Here is a 19,940-nt window from a genome sequence, read left to right on the forward strand (position 1 = left end):
CACAATTCATTTTATTGAGAACAGAAATGTTAGTGAGTACACTCTCCACTTATAATGATGTCATAAAACCGTTTATGTCGTAGATGAGAACGGCAGTGTGCCAACAACAATCACTTATAAAACACTTTGAGTGAATTTCACCTAGATTCCTTCTACTAGGATTATACTTCTGAGTAATTGTGTGATGAAATGTTTAGCAATAATCATTACTATGCATCCTATAAAACGGTATATCACGGCAAGAAGTCCTCCCTTTATGGTAATTAGTAATTAAGATCTTCTAGACGATAATGAGATTAATTAAAATGTAAGTGGACTGTTAATTGATATTATTTATAATATTGTGCGTAAAAGCACGGGATACTTCTTTGAACCAAACGTCACGAACTTGCAGTAAGTAACCTATCTCTTAGATACCGGCTTTCTCAATCGTGTTAGGAAGGGTGTTAATACTAGGCCTTCAAATCTCTTTAAAAAAAAATACACAATGAAAAGAACTTCTAGGATGTTAGTGTTGAATACGGCTTTACCACGTTGAAACACCGTTCTCGTTAGATCACCGAAGTTAAGCAACGTTGGGCCTGTTTGGAGCTTGGATGGGAGACCATCTGGGAATATCGGGTGCTGTATATGGAGCTGGGGTCAGGCATTTGAAATCAGCACTGCTGACTCTTATGGCAGCCCCTTCATCTAGTAACTGCCTAAGACATATTGGCTTATTCCTTTCCTCTGGTCAAGGTGGGCACTGGACGAGAGAAGCCCTTGATCAATGTTAGGACTGATCAAGTTGCTTTAAACAGTCCTGGCGGCTTTGTTTGTATCAATAGTCAATCAATAATAATAGGCCACAAATCTCAATGATTAATATGTATCTTCATTTTACCTTTCATGCTATCGTTTATTCTCATGGACTAGCATTAAACGTATAATTCCCTTATGAAACATTTATTATTAATTTGAGTCAACTTGAAACGTGAACGTATTTCTAATCTAAATTAATGTCACGTTTTAGTTGGTTCACTTTGTCTCAATAAAATTGCGTTTAAGGTTTTACAAGGGCCATGTGGTGCCACTTAACGTGATAGCGTGAGTAGATTTCATGTACATTGATATATTAAAAGACATAAATTCTTAGAAAAGATATCTTTACTCTAATCAACATGTTAATCGAAAATAAAAGATATGACAAATCAGCTAGTGATTGCCATTGAAGATAAATCACTCGATGTTTGTTATCGTTGTTAATATTTGTATATGAAAGAGAGGACACCGTGAATGGGATGAGGATATAGGAGCAACAAGAGCATCGATAATGGTCCAAGGAGCAAACCTCTACCTGGAGGTTGGGGGTGGTACAATAAGTAATAGTCACAGTTCTTGTAATTCCTGAATAGAAGAAAAAAACATTTAGTTTAGTTAGCTCTTCGTTTTGACATGTATCCGGAAAAACGTCTCCATGGAATACTCTACCCCGGGTCCAAATCACCTCCAAAAATAAAACTAACCTACGAATAACTATCTATTGAAGCGTTACCACTCCCTTTTAAAAAATTATCTAGCGGTAGTAGAATCTGAAAATCATCAATATTAAAAAAAAAGTATAACAGCTAATTTATTTTGGCATCATCTAAATAGATCCCAATGTCGTTTAATTGATGTACAATACAAGGAGATGATGACTATACTTCTATACAATTGAATTGGTTAGGAAATCGTTACAAACTGTTTGTGAGGCTACTTTTACGTGTCTATGTTATATATGTAATAATTTTTCAACTAAAAGTAAAATTTTCGAAACATTAGCTAAATTTATAATACTATAATTATGCCATATTAGATTTTAAAAGCATTAAAGGGTATTGACTATGGTCTATCCCAATGTGCGCTAGATATTAGGTGCAGTTTAGGTGTTGACCTTGTTCTAACACGACAGTGTCACTACTTGTTCTATATTTTAAAAATGCTCTTTATTTAGTATCTCAGGTAATACAAATGAAGATAAAATGTGTTTAAATTCACTTAATATTACATTAGGACTGTAAGGAGAGTTCAGTTGAAATGTATTTACTACTAGTTTGTATAATACGATTTTAGATAGATATAGCTAAAAATATATGTGCAAACATTTTTTTTCAATATATACACGTTTAACTCCACCACCACAGAAACAAAGGGTGATGGTGCAATGAAACAATCACACTATAATAATAATAGACCACAAATAATTTATGAATGATTACATTTCAGAGCCTGAAGTATTACAAGGTTTGGAATTTGTAGATTAGAAGGAGTCCGTATTGAGAAGTGTATCAACAGAAAAGAAAGAAACCAATCGGGGTGGCCTGATTGTGTGTGAAATACATAAAATGCAGTCAAAGACTATAATAGAAAATCGAAGGGAAGAATCTGAAATACGTAGATGTGAAGGAAAACATGTTTTAAAGCGGATAGCTCTTTCTTCACATGTCATTGGCTACATTTTTTGTTATAAACTTTGTGACATTAAGCAAAAGATCGAGACAAATTTTAATATGAAAATGTTTATGTATGATTATTTATTACAGTTACTCAGACAATTATAGTTTAAATTAAAGGCGTAATTGTTTTCACGATAAACATAGTGATCAAATTTATGATATTTTATTTGATAAATAATGTTTTCATAACTAAGCTAGTGAAAACAAATATATAAATCTGATCCTAATTGTGTTTTATTTGTCACAGATTGTGGGCTTCAAAGGCCTATAGATATTAGGTTGGAAAGAGTGAATGATGCCACGCCAGTGTAACTGTATAATGTGTGGTGTTTTTACTGTCTGCAGTGTGATTTTTTACTTTAACAAAACTGCTTACACAATGTCCATTAGTGTTAAATCTTATTATTCTTATTATTATTCTTGTTATTTTTTTTGTTATTTCTAAACGTTATGTCCCATTACTATTGTAATAACAGCGAAAATTTGTCACCGACACTGTCATAGTGACCCAAGCTTTCTACAATATAAGCCTAGGCCTTGTATCACCCACTAACGTAACATTACCCACAAATGTAACACAAATCAATGATTAACATAACAATTCCATTAACCACTAACGTAACAACAGTTTTTAGTGGTTAAAACCACTAACGCAACAAACTTCATTAACTTCACTAACGTAAGAAAATGTAACCACTAAAACGTAACAAACAGTTATGATGTTAAGATAGTCAATTCTTAAAAGTCTTTCTTTCGACTTCAACATGGTTTGTGTCGACGCCCGTTCATTTGTACGTTTTTCAGTTATCGTGAACTGTTGTTCGATAGAAAGTTGGGTTGAATTCTTTTTTTTTTTAAACCTCTAGTCTATATTTCAGTCCGTCAATTATCTATGTTTTAATCGTTTCGCATGAACGTTGATATTTTACTGTGTACTTTGTGTGTCTGTACAATTTAATTGGAAGAACGCATTAAGCCAAACACATAGTTTTGCACCAAAAACCCTATACTGAACATAGTTATCACAGTTAGGACGTTTTCGGTTGCTGTTAGTTTTACATTAGTGGTTGATTGTTACGTTAGTGTGTGATATTTAAGACATCAGTTCAGTGGAAATCTGTAAAATACCATATTAATAGGGAGCTTCAATTTGCGATGAGTATTATGACTCTATTATTACGTCATATTAATTCATTGGAAACAACATTTTTTTTAATTTCATTTATATGGCGCTTTTACAAAGCGCCTTACAGACAAAACAAATGCAAGAAACACAAGATACACAACATCACAAACCTTAAATAAAAAATATAAGATACACAAAAGAAAAGGCAATTCAGGCCTGCTATGGATACTGACGTCATCGGGCGAGTCACTTAATTATCCCAAACTGGATCTTAAGTTTACTTGTAAAAAGTGAATGTAAGGGTTACTTACGAATTTCAAGGGCCAGTTCGTTCCAATATTGAGGTCGAAAACGAACTGCTAGGCATTAAAATTGTTTGCGACATCCCACCAAAAAGCGAATTACAATAGTCTATGCGACTTAAAACTAAAAAACTGAACAACATTAGTCAGGCAATATTATCAATAGACTTACGATTACGATATAAATTTCTTAAATAGAAATTAGATACATGCTCATCCATTTTTAGGTGTTTATCAAGGAATACACCAATATTTTTAACAACCTTTGACGGACGCAAAACTGCTTCGCCAATTTGGAGCTCAATGTTAAGGGCATTACAATTAAATCGTGGGGTGAAAACACAATCATCTCCGTTTTGTTAATTTTAGATTGTCACGCATCCAATCTTTTAATCTATTAATTCTCGTCAACATCAGTAGCTGATTTGGGATTGCAGTTAATATAAATGTGCGTATCATCTGCGTATAGATGAAACTCCACTCCAGCATCTCTAAGAATACTGGATAACGGTTGTGTGTATGTCCAGAATAGACTGGGGCTAATTACGGACTCTTGGGGGACTCCAAACTCCAGTGGGAAGCTATCAGCATTAGAGCCAAGTACAGAAACTTTACACTCCCGTCCACACACATAGGTTTCAAACCAACTAAGGGCTCCATCTGTAATGCAATAAACATTTTTTTAGCCTGTTCAGAAGGATTGTGTGGCCAAGGGTATCAAACGCTGCGCTGAAATCTAACATCACATGAATTACAATATTTCCTTTTTCTAGTTCACCTAATAATCTGATTTAATCCTAATTAATGCAGTCTCAGTGCTGTGACCTGATTTATAAGTTGATTGTAAACCTCATTCATGTCATTTAGCGCAAGATGTTTTTAAAATTGTTTATGTGCGGGATATTCGAGTTTGAGACCGGCCTAAAATTAGCCAAAATGTTTGCGTCGAAAGATTATTTTTTAATTACAGGTGTTATCATAGCAGTGCGAAGCTGCGAGGGGATTTATATCCCTTTTATATACTTTGATAACAACACGTTACTGTATACATAATGCATGGGCGAACGGGTTCCGAATCTGCTTTTGCTTGGTACTTACTACAACCAAATTACCAAGGCTTTTGTCAAATCAACCTAAAGTTAAAATTAATTTGCTTTTATGGAATGTAATTGATTCCGGTATTGGCCGAGTAAAACACGGCTATAATAATGTAATTAAAGAATGTTTATCTAAATGATCAATCATTGTATTAAAAATAGGCTGTTACTAAAAGAGGTCGACTTGGAAATTATTGATTGTTGTGAAATACATTACGATGCATTTTAACAATATTTAATACGGTTGAAGGAAACGACACGTACCGCTCAACAAAAAAAAACCATATATAATTAATAGGGGGCGTACTACTGTAATTGGTCAAAGCAATAATATTCATTGCATACATACACGCACGTGTGCTTCATCGTGTTTGTAATTTAAAAACTTGTGATGGTTACCAGTAGACAAACATTCACTTGGCTGATAAAAAAATAAAAAAAATAAATACCCCAAAACAATCGACCAATCATTAATAATTGTCACGAACTCCTCTTACGTATGTTTCCGAGCGGTTGAAAATACTTACACAAAATCCACAAAAGTTGTAAAATAACTCAAAACAAAGCTTTAATTTCAATCAACTTCAACTTTCAACAATCCAGTAAGCACTTTAAACAACAGCTTCACAATAACTTTTACAATCTAATATCCAACCTCTAATATCCAACAACCTCTAGGCGTAATATCCAACAACCTTACAATAGTTTTACATCCCCTTATAGGCCTATACAAGATGTTCCTATCCTTCTAGATCATTCTTTATACTTTGTATTCTATTGGATTACAGTTTCTATTAATAGCACTTCTGGAATGTTCCTGATTGTTCTTATTAATTATACATGGTTTCTTAAATAAAAACATCTTATTCTAGAATGTTCATGTAGATACTGTGTTAGGAATGGTAATTTATTACAATAATAACTAGATTTTTAAAGATTAAAATATTAATATTATTAAGAGTACCAAAGGAAAGTAGCCTTATGTAGTTTAATTGTTGTCTATTATACTATCATGACAATCGTCTCAATACAAAATTATTATTACTATAGCTATTGGCGTGCATTAATCCGTTGTTAGATTAATTTAATTCTGTTTAATTATATTGTTTCCAATGAAACATACAACACACTATTTCTAACAAACATTCCATTCCATTTAACGTTTTAATCTGACGATTTGTGAATCTATTATTGTACCTTCAGTTAGGAACCTCGGAGTGATGTTTCGATAGATGGATCCACAAGTTTCATTATGTCGTACTGTAATGTAATTATAACGTCCGAAATATTTCTATGATAATATAATGATAATGAAACATCAAACATATGAATTGCCGTTTTCCACCGATATAACCAACACGCACAGCTTGGATTAGATCAATTCAGTATGGGAATTCAAAGAAAAAAATGAATGAATGACACACATCACATTATTAGTTATGCCTACTTGTTATTTCTGTTCTTGTCTCTTAAAACGACATGAGATGATTGTAACAAATATTGTACATATTATGTTTCATTTATAATTTGTATAAGGAAGTAAATAATACCAAAATAAGTAATAATTTACTGCCTATTAATATTTAACGAGTTACAGCTACAACATCAACATGGCACCAACTAATATAATTTAATAGCATTATTTTGTCTCAAATTTTTCTTAAATGTGGTGTTTCGTGGATAACAGATGTTGTTAAGTAATAAAATGCAATCGTACAAACAGGAACCACATCCTTTTAAAAAATAAATATTGCCTACTCAGTTAACCATACCTCCTCCAAGTAGTTCCAAAGAGATTTTCAATTGATTGGGTCTAGGATATAACAAAATACACACACACACCAACCAGATACAAAAACATACACAAAAGAGGAAAATTTCATTCTTCCATTGTCTTTGTTACAAAAACGCATACATGTCAATAATATCGAAATTTCCGTGTGCACTGTAAAGAACTCAGTTCATTATTCCAGACGATTAGAGGTTACTGGTTCACAAAATAACTCTGTTCAGGGGGATTACCACCTATCTGATAGGAGGACAGGGATTTATTTACTATTAGTATAGGCCTACATAAAATAAAAATTTGTAGATTTATATTAAGCCTAATTATATACTCATGTTTAAATGCTGTTACCTGAATGTTAATATAAAAATATAGAAATATAAAATTCTCTTCATCCATAAACAGATTCAACAAATAAAAAAGATTCAAAAGATCACTTCTGCCATGAATTAATTCTTAATTCAACTTTTACTATTGTCCATGGTATAATACATTACAAAAAAAAAAGATGAAGGAGAGAGGACCAAAAACTTTTATCTATTGGTATATAATTGATATATAATTTTCAAACAATCACTATCAAAGGTAAAGAAATTGAAATTGTTGACCAGTACAAGTATCTAGGTATTGTTTTCAATGATAAACTGAGTTGGGGAGACCATATAGACTTCATCAGCAAACAATTAAATCCCAGAATGTATTGTATGAGAACTTTATATAAATTTAACTCCTGTGATTTGATGTTACTTTCGTTCTATAGTTCCGTTATATGTAGTGTTTGGACGTACTGCCTCTCCTGTTGGGCTGGTAATGTTACCGGAGGGAATAAAGGACGCCTTGAAACTTTCATCCGTCGGGCTGGTAAAATGATTGGTCTGGAACTGCCTTCCATTACCGATGTGCACCTAGAACACCTCCAGAAAGATTTTGAACGCATTGAGTCGGATGCCTCTCATCCTCTCCACAAAGTGATCATAGACCAACTTAATCCAAGTGGTGGATTGAGGCTCCTCAGTGTGAAAACAAATCGATATGCCAAATCCTTTATTCCCTCCGGTATCATCCAGTACAACAGAAAGTCAAGAAGATAATTTTATCTTGTATTTTGATGTTTTTATATGAATGGTTTTATGCTATATTTGTTTTTATTGTGTTTTCTTGTTATTATGACGAGCAATGAATTTCCTTTTTGAGGATCAATAAAAGTTATCTTATCTTATCTTATCTTAAACCTTATTCATTCAATAGAAAACAAAAACCGTTGATCATGACAGATATCAAAGGTAGGCGTAATAAACGTAAAGAGCTTATAAGCTTTGTGCATTAAGCACTGTATAAGGTCGACGTATTATCATTATTATTGTTATTAGGCAGTTTGGGCAACCTCTGTATCCGTATACCTATGGGCAAATTTCGTGTACTACGTCACACATTCTTTGTAGCTTGCATTGCATCAATACCGTACAATAAACCGTTTGAGGTTCACTCACCTTTATTTTCCACTTCAATACATAATTTTGTTACATAATTTGATTATACAAATTCTTTGCAACCGAAATTGTTGTTTTTCTTTCCATTCGATTCTTATTATAAAACACTCAACACAGAACATTAATTCAAAACCGCCCGGTAATATACTATACAATTTCATGAATTAATTAATTAGAAACGATAAAGATGGGGAAATCTGTGAGAATGAAAATAGTTCGTACAATGTACATATATATATTTATCTTTGTATTTATTTTTTAGGTTTTTCAGGTTTTAGAGAATTTTTGAAAGGACCATATGTAAAACAAGTGCTACATTAGTACTTAATAAGTTGTTATATTGTATAAATATGTTTTAAATTCTTTCTCTCATTTCTATAAAACTTGACTAATTTATTATAATTTTAAAATGTTGTTGTTAACGTGTGTCTTTCATTAGAATGAATGGGATTTATCACAAAAAAATCAAGAAACAATATTCAAGTGAAAAGTCAGTATTTCTGCCTTAATTACTTGTTCAAATTCAAAATTCAAAAACTGTTATTGTCCAATATTCATAAAAAAAAAATAAAAAAATGGAAATTTGATGACACACACAACTACAGAAGCACAACATTTAACAGGGCCATATACATGGCTGCAGTTGCGTGCTCAAGTTAGTGTACCGACCAACCGACCAACATGGTGAGCTGTAGAGTCTAATAGACTAAAAATATAATATAAAATGGAATAAGTTGATTAAAAATCGGAACTGAGATGTAAAAATGGTGAGAATTGCGTTTCAATTGGTAATTTAAACAATTTTAATAGAGTATATTATGGTGATATCCTCTGGCAAACAATTGCACTCCCATCAATAAATTATGGTAGTACTATTTGGGTTGGTAGCAAAAGTGATTGTGAAAGAATTGAAAGACTACAATTACAAATGGCAAATTTTTTTTTCGTACATAAGTTGGGGACCCCCTCATGAAACGTCACAAAATAAACATGAATAATTCATCAGTTAAATTTTCTTGCTCCGTGTGCACCCAAGCGTAGCAACAAGAACAACTGCGATACGATTCTAGGCCTAGGCGATTCTCCACTGTTAGTTTTTGCGGCGTGCGATTTCATAAAAGAATAGCGACGTTTTGTGTGGATTGTCGAAATAATCTGTCTTTAGTTTTTGGTTTTTTTTAAATAGAATTTATTACTAAAGAATTACGTGTTAAAATTATAGTTTCTATTAATACTATTAGGCCTAATTATTAGTCTCTAAAGCTCGTGTCTCTTCTAGTAGTCTGTGTGGGTGTGTGTTAGCATGGATTAAAGAATAATTCTTTTATCCATGGTGTTAGGTACTCCGAGTAATAAGTCAGCAAAATTAAACAATTACATTACACAAAAATTTATTCTCGTGTTCATCCTTTGAGTACATGCATATTGTTTGATAATAAAATAACAGAATTAAAAAATTACAGTACACACAATTATATACACATTCTTTATTCTCGTGTGTCTAAACTTTCTTTGGGCTATGACCAATACTACTTAGTTGAATGTGTCTTGCCTAGCTGTCGATTAGTCTAGACACATTTTGCATAGTGGTAGTGTGTGTGTGAAGAGTGCGCCAAGGCAATCACGTGAATGCAAGGCCTAGGAAGAATCGTATCGCAGTTGTAATATCACTTGTTGCTATACGCTTGGGTGCACACGGAACAACAAATTTAACTGATGAATTATTCATGTTTATTTTGTGACGTTTCATGAGGGGTCCCCAACTTATGTACGAAAAAAAAAAATCGCCTCGCGGAATGCGAATTTTTTTTTCGTAGGTAAGTGAGGACAAAAAATATGAATTATTCATGATATCCCAGTCAGAGTCATTTGCGCATGCGCATTACATTGATCGCGATTACGTCACCTTTCTCGCGCGACGTTATGAAAAAATAAAGTTACACACAGCAGCTCAAAGAATTAAGAAGAAAACTTTTTCGAAATATAAAAAAGATAAAAATGACGGTATCCAAATGCGAAATTTGTGATGATGAGGAGGAAGAACGCGATGTAATCTATGAAAAATTAGAGGTCAGTTATGCTTTATTATAATTTCATTATATCGTGTAGCCTGAGGCTGCCTGCCTCTCTCTATTTATCTATACTAGCTAGGCCTTTGGCGCCTAAGCCTGAGGAGGCTAGTTTAGAGAGGATGAAAGGACGACGATGATGACTCAGTATGAATGATGTCAGTGCTGTCGCGCCTCCTTTGCAAACGCTCTCGGGCGAGTTTGTTACCATGCCCACAATAATATAGGTCAGGCCTAGCTAGGCTAGGCCTTTTATAAATATTATTTTTATAGGATAAGAAGAAGAAGAAATGGCATATTAAATGATTTCATCAGATTGGAAAACAAATAGAGGGTTGTGTAGGCTATGCCATTGGTTGCTACAGTACTACTAACTACACACTAGCAACAGCGATGAGCGCAGTCGCAATGTACTGATGTATTAATAATAATAATGATCAATAATTCATTTAATAATAATTAAATATAATGATAATGATGATGATAATAATTAATGATACTAATAATATTATGAATAGTAATAATTATGAATAAATTAATAATATGAATAATTTATTAAAAATATTAAATAATTCAATTACAATCAGTTGAGTTACATCATCACTGTCAGAGAGATATGTAAATTGTAATATGTAATATACTTCCTCAGGCCATTCTACCTGCAGAATACCATCATGAAGTTTGTAAACATGAGCATATTGATGAAGTAAATTACACATGCTTTTTGCGGTTGAAGCTAACAACAGAGGAAGATGTACAAAAGTGGCTTGAAGCATTTCAGAGGTCCTCTTCTTTAACTTGGAGAAAATCCAAGACATATCCCAATTCTGGGCGTTACAATACATACAGGGTAAATATATTTACATTACTTACTTTTTTCCCCCTAATAAAATTCAAAAAGATTATCAAAAAATAAATAAAATAAGAGAGTACATAATTGGATGCTATGTCTTTTAAGGAAGAGGTCATGTGTTCGAATCGCTCCAGGTTGAGATTAAGCTTCCCTTTTCACTCTTGAAAAATCTAATTTTATCACCACAATATTAGAACAAACAAGACAAATCTGTAGAACAAACTAATAAGAACAAATTGTGGCTGGAATTATAATTTTAATAATAATGATAATTATGATAATGTTAATGTCAAGTACTGGTTCGCTTAAAAAAAAGTGACAAACTGAGGGCAAGTAAATTTTAACATAATTTAGTTGTGCCATTTCCCTATTGCTTACTGTTTGTCTCTTGTCTTTAGGTTGATATGAGATGCCAACACAATACCAGGTCATCCAAACCAAAACCAGGGAAAGGGACAAAAAACACAGGCTGCCCTGCTACCATGAACTTGGTATTAAAGAGATCCATCACAAATTCAAAGTAAGTAACAGTTTCGCATTTTCGAAGAGTATAATTAATGATTTTTGGTGACAGTATATCTTTAAACAACAAGGATATAATTTTAGCAATCGATTCGAATTAGGCTATAGAAACATCAAATTTGATATACATAGTTTGAAGTTACTCAATGTTTCATTGCAATTTCCAAAAACTAGTTAACTATTCAATTATCTTTCTCAAATTTATGCAATGCTTTTTGTTATTCAGGACCCAAGATCAGCATGTAAAACATGGCCTCCTCTTCAACGTAAGGCTTAAAAATGAACATAATCACCGAATAACATGTGCTGATGCGCTAAGGAGAAGAGATGTCTCTGAGGATTCTATAGCCAAACTCAGAGACCTTTTTGAGCATGGACACTCGCCATCATCTGCTCTTGAGACAATAAAACATGATCTTGCAGAAGAACACGGAGAACAATATGTTTATGTTTGTGCAGACCGTTTCATGTGTCCTGATCTTCAGTTTTGCTACAGGTGGGTACTACACTGCCTGTTACGAGTATAATTATGCACACTAGTTCTCGTAGATATTGACTGAAATTTATTTTCTTTTTATGAACAGATCATACTACAAGACCTTTCAAAAGGTATACGGAGCATCCTCAGGAGAACTTATGTATGTCGACCTTGAGAAAAGAGTACTGTACATGAGATGAGAACACTGCAGCTACCACTGGGAGCGGTCAGTCTGTCCTGCAGGATCCTCAGATTGTAAGGTTGGACTCCCTCAATCTACAGCGTTCTGCAGAAAATGCATTTCAGAATCGGGGAAGATGTACAGAAGCAACCGACGATGACCAGACTGACGATCAAGAAAGATTGAAATTAATGTTTGAAAAGCTCAGCAAGGCGGTGAATGAACATAGTGCTGTTTACAAAGCCCCTATAAGGAAATTCATGTCCGCGTTTGACAATATCACTACGGATGCTGCTTTAGTCTCTGCATTGGCTACTTTCGGTATATATAATGGGCACTCTGCTGCAAGGCAAATTAAAATCAGAGCGAAGAAATGCCTCCAAACGACTACCAAAATTGGGGTGCAGCCGACTGCCATAGCGAGGCGCAGGGTTCCATTGGGAGGAAGGCGAGCCTTAATAACTGGACGACCTCCAAAACAAGTGAACCAATCAGATCATGGTTATGCCAAGAAAAGGGGTAGCACCACAAAGAGAGGAGTTATCCCCAGAAGAAGAGCATCCGCACCTCACTCGCTATCTCAATGTGTAACAAATAACGCATCTCTTGGACAGACACATTCCACAAAGTAGAAATGAATGATCAAGTATCATAAGGCCATAAAAACAGGAGAACATTCAGAATGATGTAAAAACATTTTAAATGGGAAGAAATTACACTTATTTTTTAATTACATCTATTTTTGTCACCAAATCACAAACTGTTTGTTGTTTAAAATTAAAGTTAAAAAATATCTACAGGAACGGACACTTGCATTAGAAACTATTTAATAAGCGCTATTTCTATATTTTGATAGTCTTTTAGTATTTTTATGAATAATTATATGGTTCATTGTATGTCTTTTTTGCTGTTCTTTCAAAGGACCTCATTGGAAACAAGTCCGTAGAGGACTTTATGAGTTATCCTTGGCATTCTTCTTGTTTTATTCGGTCTTATGTCTCATGATTTTTTATATATGCTATTTTTTAATTGTATGTCTGTGACTTTTTATGTACGGATGCCGAAATAAATCAAATCAAATCAAAACCATTAGATAGACGCTTTTCATGCGAACTTGTTATGAATGGATGTATTGTCTTAAAACTGGAACGCTAGTTGACCAACCACAGTACTGTTCTGATTACTATAATTGTTCAGGAATTCGATAAGAATTTTCAAAGTCAATTCTCCACTTAACTACACAATGCCTTGGTATCACCATGGAGTACTCTAGTAGGCTAGCGCAGTTAGCTAGGCTGTTGTCCCAGCTACTTCTAGGCCTACTAGGCCTTACTAATATAATACTAATAGCTACTAACGCGGCATATTTTCGAGATACAGTAAATTAATGTATACTTATATTTATTGCTAAAGCGAATGGCTGTGTCGTCAAAAAGTAGTTTGTTTTATCCATGAAGCAAAACACTCCATGGTTTATCCATATATATGATATAGAGAAAAGAATTATCCTTCGCGGAAGTCGCACATGCGCAATGGATGTAGTTGAGACGTCTTATGAATAATTCATAATTTTTTCCTCACTTACCTACGAAAAAAAAATTCGCTCGCGGAATACCCCTTGCGCTACTCTTTATGGGGAACTTGGGTGGTCAAAAATCTCATCTATTCAAAATATAAATAGAATTAATTATATGGAAAGAATTTTAAAGATGGAAGACGAACGTTGGCCTAGGATATTACTGAAAACAATACTTAAATTGACAGAGAACTTTAATGATCTATTATCTAAAATCCTATTATGTGTTCAAAATATCATTGATAATTGTGGTACACATGATATTTTTTCTGATATTCGAAATGGTAATGATAACTTTGATGCCAACTGGGCTTCCAATACAAAAATAATTATGAACGATCCAGCTCTCTCTCATTGGGTTGAAGACGGTAAATGTAAAACGTCAATTGGATATTATATGTAGGCCTATATAAAAAATGAACCAAAACATGAACAGTATCTACTTGATAAAATTGACTTTGAAGGAGCATCGTTAAAATTTAAGCTGCGATTAAACACCCTTCCCCTTGAAAGAAAAACATCTAAATGGTCAAATGACCCTAATGCGAATGGTTGTTGTAAATTGTGCAACAGAAATGAAGAAGAAACCATTATGCACTTTCTCTTAACATGTACCACTCTAGAAGAAGAGAGAAAAAACCAAATTGGTAAATTCCAACAAGAACTTTTGGAATGTAATCTTTTTTATTTCTATGACTATTTTCAAAATTTAGATTTATTCAACAAAACCCTTCTCATTCTAGGCAATGACCATGATTTATTTGATAATAATTATTAAGTCTCTAATCGACACATTCTGTAAATCATTGGCTAAATCTTTATGAAAGAAACGTTGTGCTCTTTTAAACTAATAATGTCAATGCTGTTGTGTTATGAATTGTTTTTCAACTTTTGTGTGTCGTTTTGATTTCTGTTTAGTTAATGTTGATACGTCTTAGTGTTGAGTATTACGTATACCGTTATACTCTTTATTTTGATTTATACCGTGAAATTAATCTTATTATTTATTTTGTGTGTATCTAAACATTTTTATTTACTTTTATTCTTTTTAAGTTTTTTTTAATTTATTTATTTTTATTTATATATTTATATATTACATTTTTTTTATGTTTTGTATTTCACACTACATTCTATTAATTTTACATTTATTTTGATTCATTTTTTAGTTCATAATTTTATTTATTATTGTATGTTAATGCACCTTAATCATCCAAGTGTGCCACTGTTGTAAAATGGAAGTTTCCAATAAATCATTATTATTATAATCTAATTTTTAAAAAGGCTATCTATTGCACTTTTGTTGTGAGCAAAGATACAAATATAATATAACAATAAAAAAAACCAATATATAAACATAATCTTTTTCAGCTGAAGATAATATTATTTATTATTATTTATAAAATAAAACACTAATTGTATGAACGGATATCTCTGTTTTTACTCTGCATACATGGTTTTACAGTACAGCTGAATGCATAAAAAATATGATATAAAAAGATATGTAAACTCAAATATTGAGCAACTATTTATTTACCAACTTTGAATATCCTAAAGATGTATTGTCCCCCAAAAACTTGAAAATGAAGATTAATTTAATCAGACTTTGAATAGGTCATTTTGTAGTTTTAATAAAGTTAATCACTTCTGTAGAAAAAAAAAATAAGAAAAAAATGTTTTCACTTATAAAATAACATGATAAATGGTTAAATTCAACCAAATATCCATTGTCTGGCAGCCAATTTGACCATTTTTTGCTTTAATTACAGTTTTTTCAGGTAAATAAATTTGTTTCGATCTAATTTTTGGTCAAAGTAGATAACTATTATGTGAAATTAAAATTGCATATTCAACAACAATTATTGTATTGTTGGTTGAAAATTAAATGAGGAATGAAAGACAAAAAAAGAAAAAAACTTTGATAAAGACACAAAAGCACATCTTGTCATTAGAAAAGTTCAGTTATCGAAAGCATATACATATTAACCGAAATACATTTTGCAAGTTTGCCTACCAAGGCAGAATAGGCATTCCAAAGCGGTTAATTAACAGGCGATTTCGCCTTCAACTATATAATCTTATTATACAATTTCTATGAACTTTACTCTTTTTAACAAAACAACAGACAAAAGCTACCATCGTTCTCGATCAATAGAATAAGTAACATTTACAAAAAAGCTTTTCATGACAAATAGAAAAGATAGGCCTATATCGTTCATTACAATTGTAGCACTGAATCAAGTATCAATCCAAATAAAATAAAAACGTTCCATTTCAATAGGAGTTTGGTGGAAATAAGGTGTCTCAGTAAGTAGACCTATTACAAATAATTAATTCTTATTTTATTTGTTTTTGGTGTTGTTTTAGTCTGCATCATCATATTTTTATATAAAACCTAAATAAATTCATTTATTTGGCGTGCAATAATACGCACTATTTAACAATAGGTAAATAGTGTTTTTTTTTTCGTGTGAGGAAAATATTTTGTTTATACTATTCTTTTAAAATACAACAGCGCCACGATATTTTGTACTTCTGCCGCGAAGATTGAATGTTATGACTGGTTTCGACATGGTAGTACATTTTTGGAGAGATATATGTACTAATTAAAACCAAAAAGGGCATTGAAATTAGCTTTAGATCATTGGTATAAATAATGGGAATATCTTCCCATTGAAATTAGCCTAGACGAGTTCCAGTTGCCTGTCGAAGTTTCATAATGGTATCGCTGCCTTTCTAGGCCTAGCCCTACTAGGCCAGTTAGTATTAGGCTTATGCACTTTAGCTTGCTAAGATTGTTTGGTCGTTAAGATTATTTGGTCGTTTGTTGACATAATTAACACTACAGTATATGTTTATAAAATACAAATAAATATAATATTTAATATATTATTAAGAAGCACGATTGTGCGATACTCGAGGTACAGCAAAAGAAGCTGTATGTGACGTCACATACACATCAATAACCTCGTTTCTTTCAGGCTAAATCTCTGCCCCAGATAGATATATTCATTTGCCATTACCCGTCACAGATCCATGAGGTACCATGGAATTTGCCAAAACTTTTGTTTTCTTCATATTTATTTTCACAACATTTGCTGGCATTTGCAGGGTCTTTAAGCATATCCTCCCCTTCACTGATTTGGTCTCCTAGGACAACAATGTCATCTGCAAACCTCAGATGATTAAATTTTTCTCCATTGATATCCACTCATTTATCATCCCACTCCAGTGAGCGAAATATGCCTTCTAAACAGCTGTAAACAGTTTAGGCGAAATTGTTTCGCCTTGTCGGACACCCTTTTTTATGTGTATTTTCTCGCTTGGTTTTTGCATCGTAACTGAGGTAGTGCAGTTGGTGTAGATGTCCTTAAGTAGGTTAATGTACTTATGATGAATTCCCTGATCTTGCAGAGATTTTAGAACTGACTGTGTCTCCACCGAATCAAATGCCTTTCCATAGTCTATGAAGGCCATATAAAATAGTTTTTTGTATTCTTGGCATTTTTCTTTAAGCTGGTTCAGTGTATTATGATCCATGGTAGAAAAAACATTCCTAAACCCTGCTTGTTCTCTGGGTTGGTGGCTATCAAGTGAATTTTCCATTCGATTTGTCAGGATTAGCCTGGGTGCAGAACAGTTAATACACATTTGCGGGAAAAAAGTATAGGAAAATTTGTGTTGGTTTTTCTGATAGAGTATACTATCCTATAGAATGTTAGAAAAAAAATCCCCATACATTTTTTACGGCACTTTTAAATGTTGGCCTATATAACACACACAAATGCCTATTAACACACACAAATATCTATATATAGGGGATAGGGAAAACCAATTAACGGTTTTTGTTACTTGCAGTTGTGTTTTAATGATTAAAATTAGTAGGGGCTTACTTTAATAACTACTTCTCATAGTAGAAACGAGTCGATACGATGACATCATCATGCCAGAACCTTTTAGAAAGGATAAGTATATTAAAAGACATCACTTTTGATAATTTCTTGCACAACACCCGAGATTGTCCAAGCATTGACCTGAATCTTATAGTGATTTAACCAGCATTTACCAAGTTACTAACTAAGTTACGGTATTTCTTTGTTCAACTGCTCTTCATTCAAATCTGTTGTTAACATCTCTACAACCAAACTCTTAAACTTGTGAGTGCAATAGGATTCATATGAATCACATTAGGAATAGATAGTCCCACTATCTGATAGTTGGCCCTATTATAATTATGCCATTATGTATATTGCCTGTCAATTTGTACAGATATTTCTGAACACTGAGTGAGAAGGCACCACTGATCAATGTGAAGTGTCTTTTTGCTTAACCGATCCCTATGACATAGATTTTGCAAAGTTTTAATTTGTTCAGATCTCTTTTTTGCAGCATTGTACAATTTACAATTCTAAGCTTCTTTAATTATGATTCCTATTACACTAATTGGTTTAGAACCCACCAAATAAAATTGCTGATTTTTACAGCTTTAATGAAGAGCAGTTGATCAAAGAAATGTTACAGATATTCGATAGTTTAGTTGTAGACTAATTCCAGATTCAGGCCAATGATTGCAACATATTAACACTAATTTCATTTTTTTATATTTTATACATAATGCATAATTTCAGACCATTTTGTCCATCTGTATAATATTGGGGAAGCTGTTGTCAAAATCATTTTTTTGCAGAGTTCCAGAGTAATTTTGAATAATACTGCATGTGGAACCGTGATGATAATAATGTTTCACGTATTGGGTTGAACTGGGAATCTCTGGTGTTGTGTAAGGAATAATTGGTAAACACTTATCGAAAGTGATGTCTGATACACTGATGCATCCCCTTAACACCCTAATTGGAATCTGCTATTGTGACATGTATACCAAAAACAACACCCTACCGTGAATGTTCCTTTCCATCTAAAGGGCGTATTTTAGTCAGCATTATCTGCAACCTATTTTTCTAATGTTGGGAGGTATAATAAAATACAATCGCGTTTGGATTTGTGTATACATTTAATTTATAGATAGTATTCGTACATTTTAACGTTAAAGGGAATGTTTCAAAATTGTTGTTTTTCCTGCCAAATTGGACGCATATTGGATTCTGGCATGATGATTTCATTGTTATCGACTCAACTTATCAACTAACTATGAAATGTAGTTACTAAAGTAAGCCTCATATAATTTTAATAATCACAACACAACTCCAAGTAAAAAAAAAACGTGAATTGGTTTCCCTATCCCCTACTGTATATATAGGTATTTGTGTTTGTTATTAGGCATTTGTGTGTTATATAGGCCAAAATTTAAAAGTGCCGTAAAAAGTTTCCCCAAGAACCTGGGATGGGGATTTTTCTGACATTCTATATGGTATAGGCCTACTCTATCAGAAAACCCCACCAAAAAATGTTCCTATACTTATTTCCCGCAAAATTTGTACTGCACCCATGCTACTTGTATATGAGTGATGATTTCAAGATGGGCTTCTTTTCTAAATTACTTTTGAAGACAAAAGAGGGGGGCTTCTTTTCAAGATGGGCTTCTTTCTAAAAAGACGACCATTGGGCTTCTGTGTCGAGGTCTTTAGATATATTTATATATTTAAAACAGAGGAACAGATTATTACGTAACATATATGTTCTTGATACCTTCTTGACTTTCCCAGGAAGCTCTTAAGAATCTTACAAGTCTGACGACAAATGGCAGTTTTCTTTCGTTAACTATTTGCATTAATTTACTTACATTGGTTGATCGAAGGTTATTTTGACTACCAGATGAGCAGCTAGATACACATTTGTGCATAAATGCAGACTAGTGTTAATCTCCCAGTGACCATGTATTCAGTGACACAAGATCTGTTTTGCTTTATCCATAAGTTGTTGAACTTTAAACTACAAGTTGGCCATGCTTCTCTTTATATTAGGAAAATATATTTAAATGTAACTTCTTTAGAATTTATTTCTCTTCTTGTGTACCTTCTTGGTGGTA

The 19,940-nt window shown here is 32.9% G+C and overlaps 1 protein-coding gene and 1 long non-coding RNA gene across 3 annotated transcripts in view; one reads left to right on the forward strand and one right to left on the reverse strand.

Moving 5' to 3' along the window:
* LOC140063636 (uncharacterized) overlaps window positions 1–19,940 on the reverse strand; it is a 478,535-nt gene that overhangs the window by 296,019 nt on the left and 162,576 nt on the right. The gene's annotated exons all lie outside the window — the stretch shown is intronic.
* LOC140048727 (uncharacterized) lies at window positions 9,384–12,556 on the forward strand. Its single transcript, XM_072093504.1, has 5 exons — window positions 9,384–10,348; window positions 11,084–11,197; window positions 11,599–11,720; window positions 11,949–12,218; window positions 12,307–12,556. Exons 1-5 carry the CDS (start codon window positions 10,277–10,279, stop codon window positions 12,398–12,400), a joined length of 672 nt encoding a protein of 223 aa, XP_071949605.1. The 5' UTR covers window positions 9,384–10,276; the 3' UTR covers window positions 12,401–12,556.

This window comes from Antedon mediterranea, chromosome 1, assembly GCF_964355755.1.
Source record: "Antedon mediterranea chromosome 1, ecAntMedi1.1, whole genome shotgun sequence".
Classification (NCBI taxonomy): Eukaryota; Metazoa; Echinodermata; class Crinoidea; order Comatulida; family Antedonidae; genus Antedon; species Antedon mediterranea.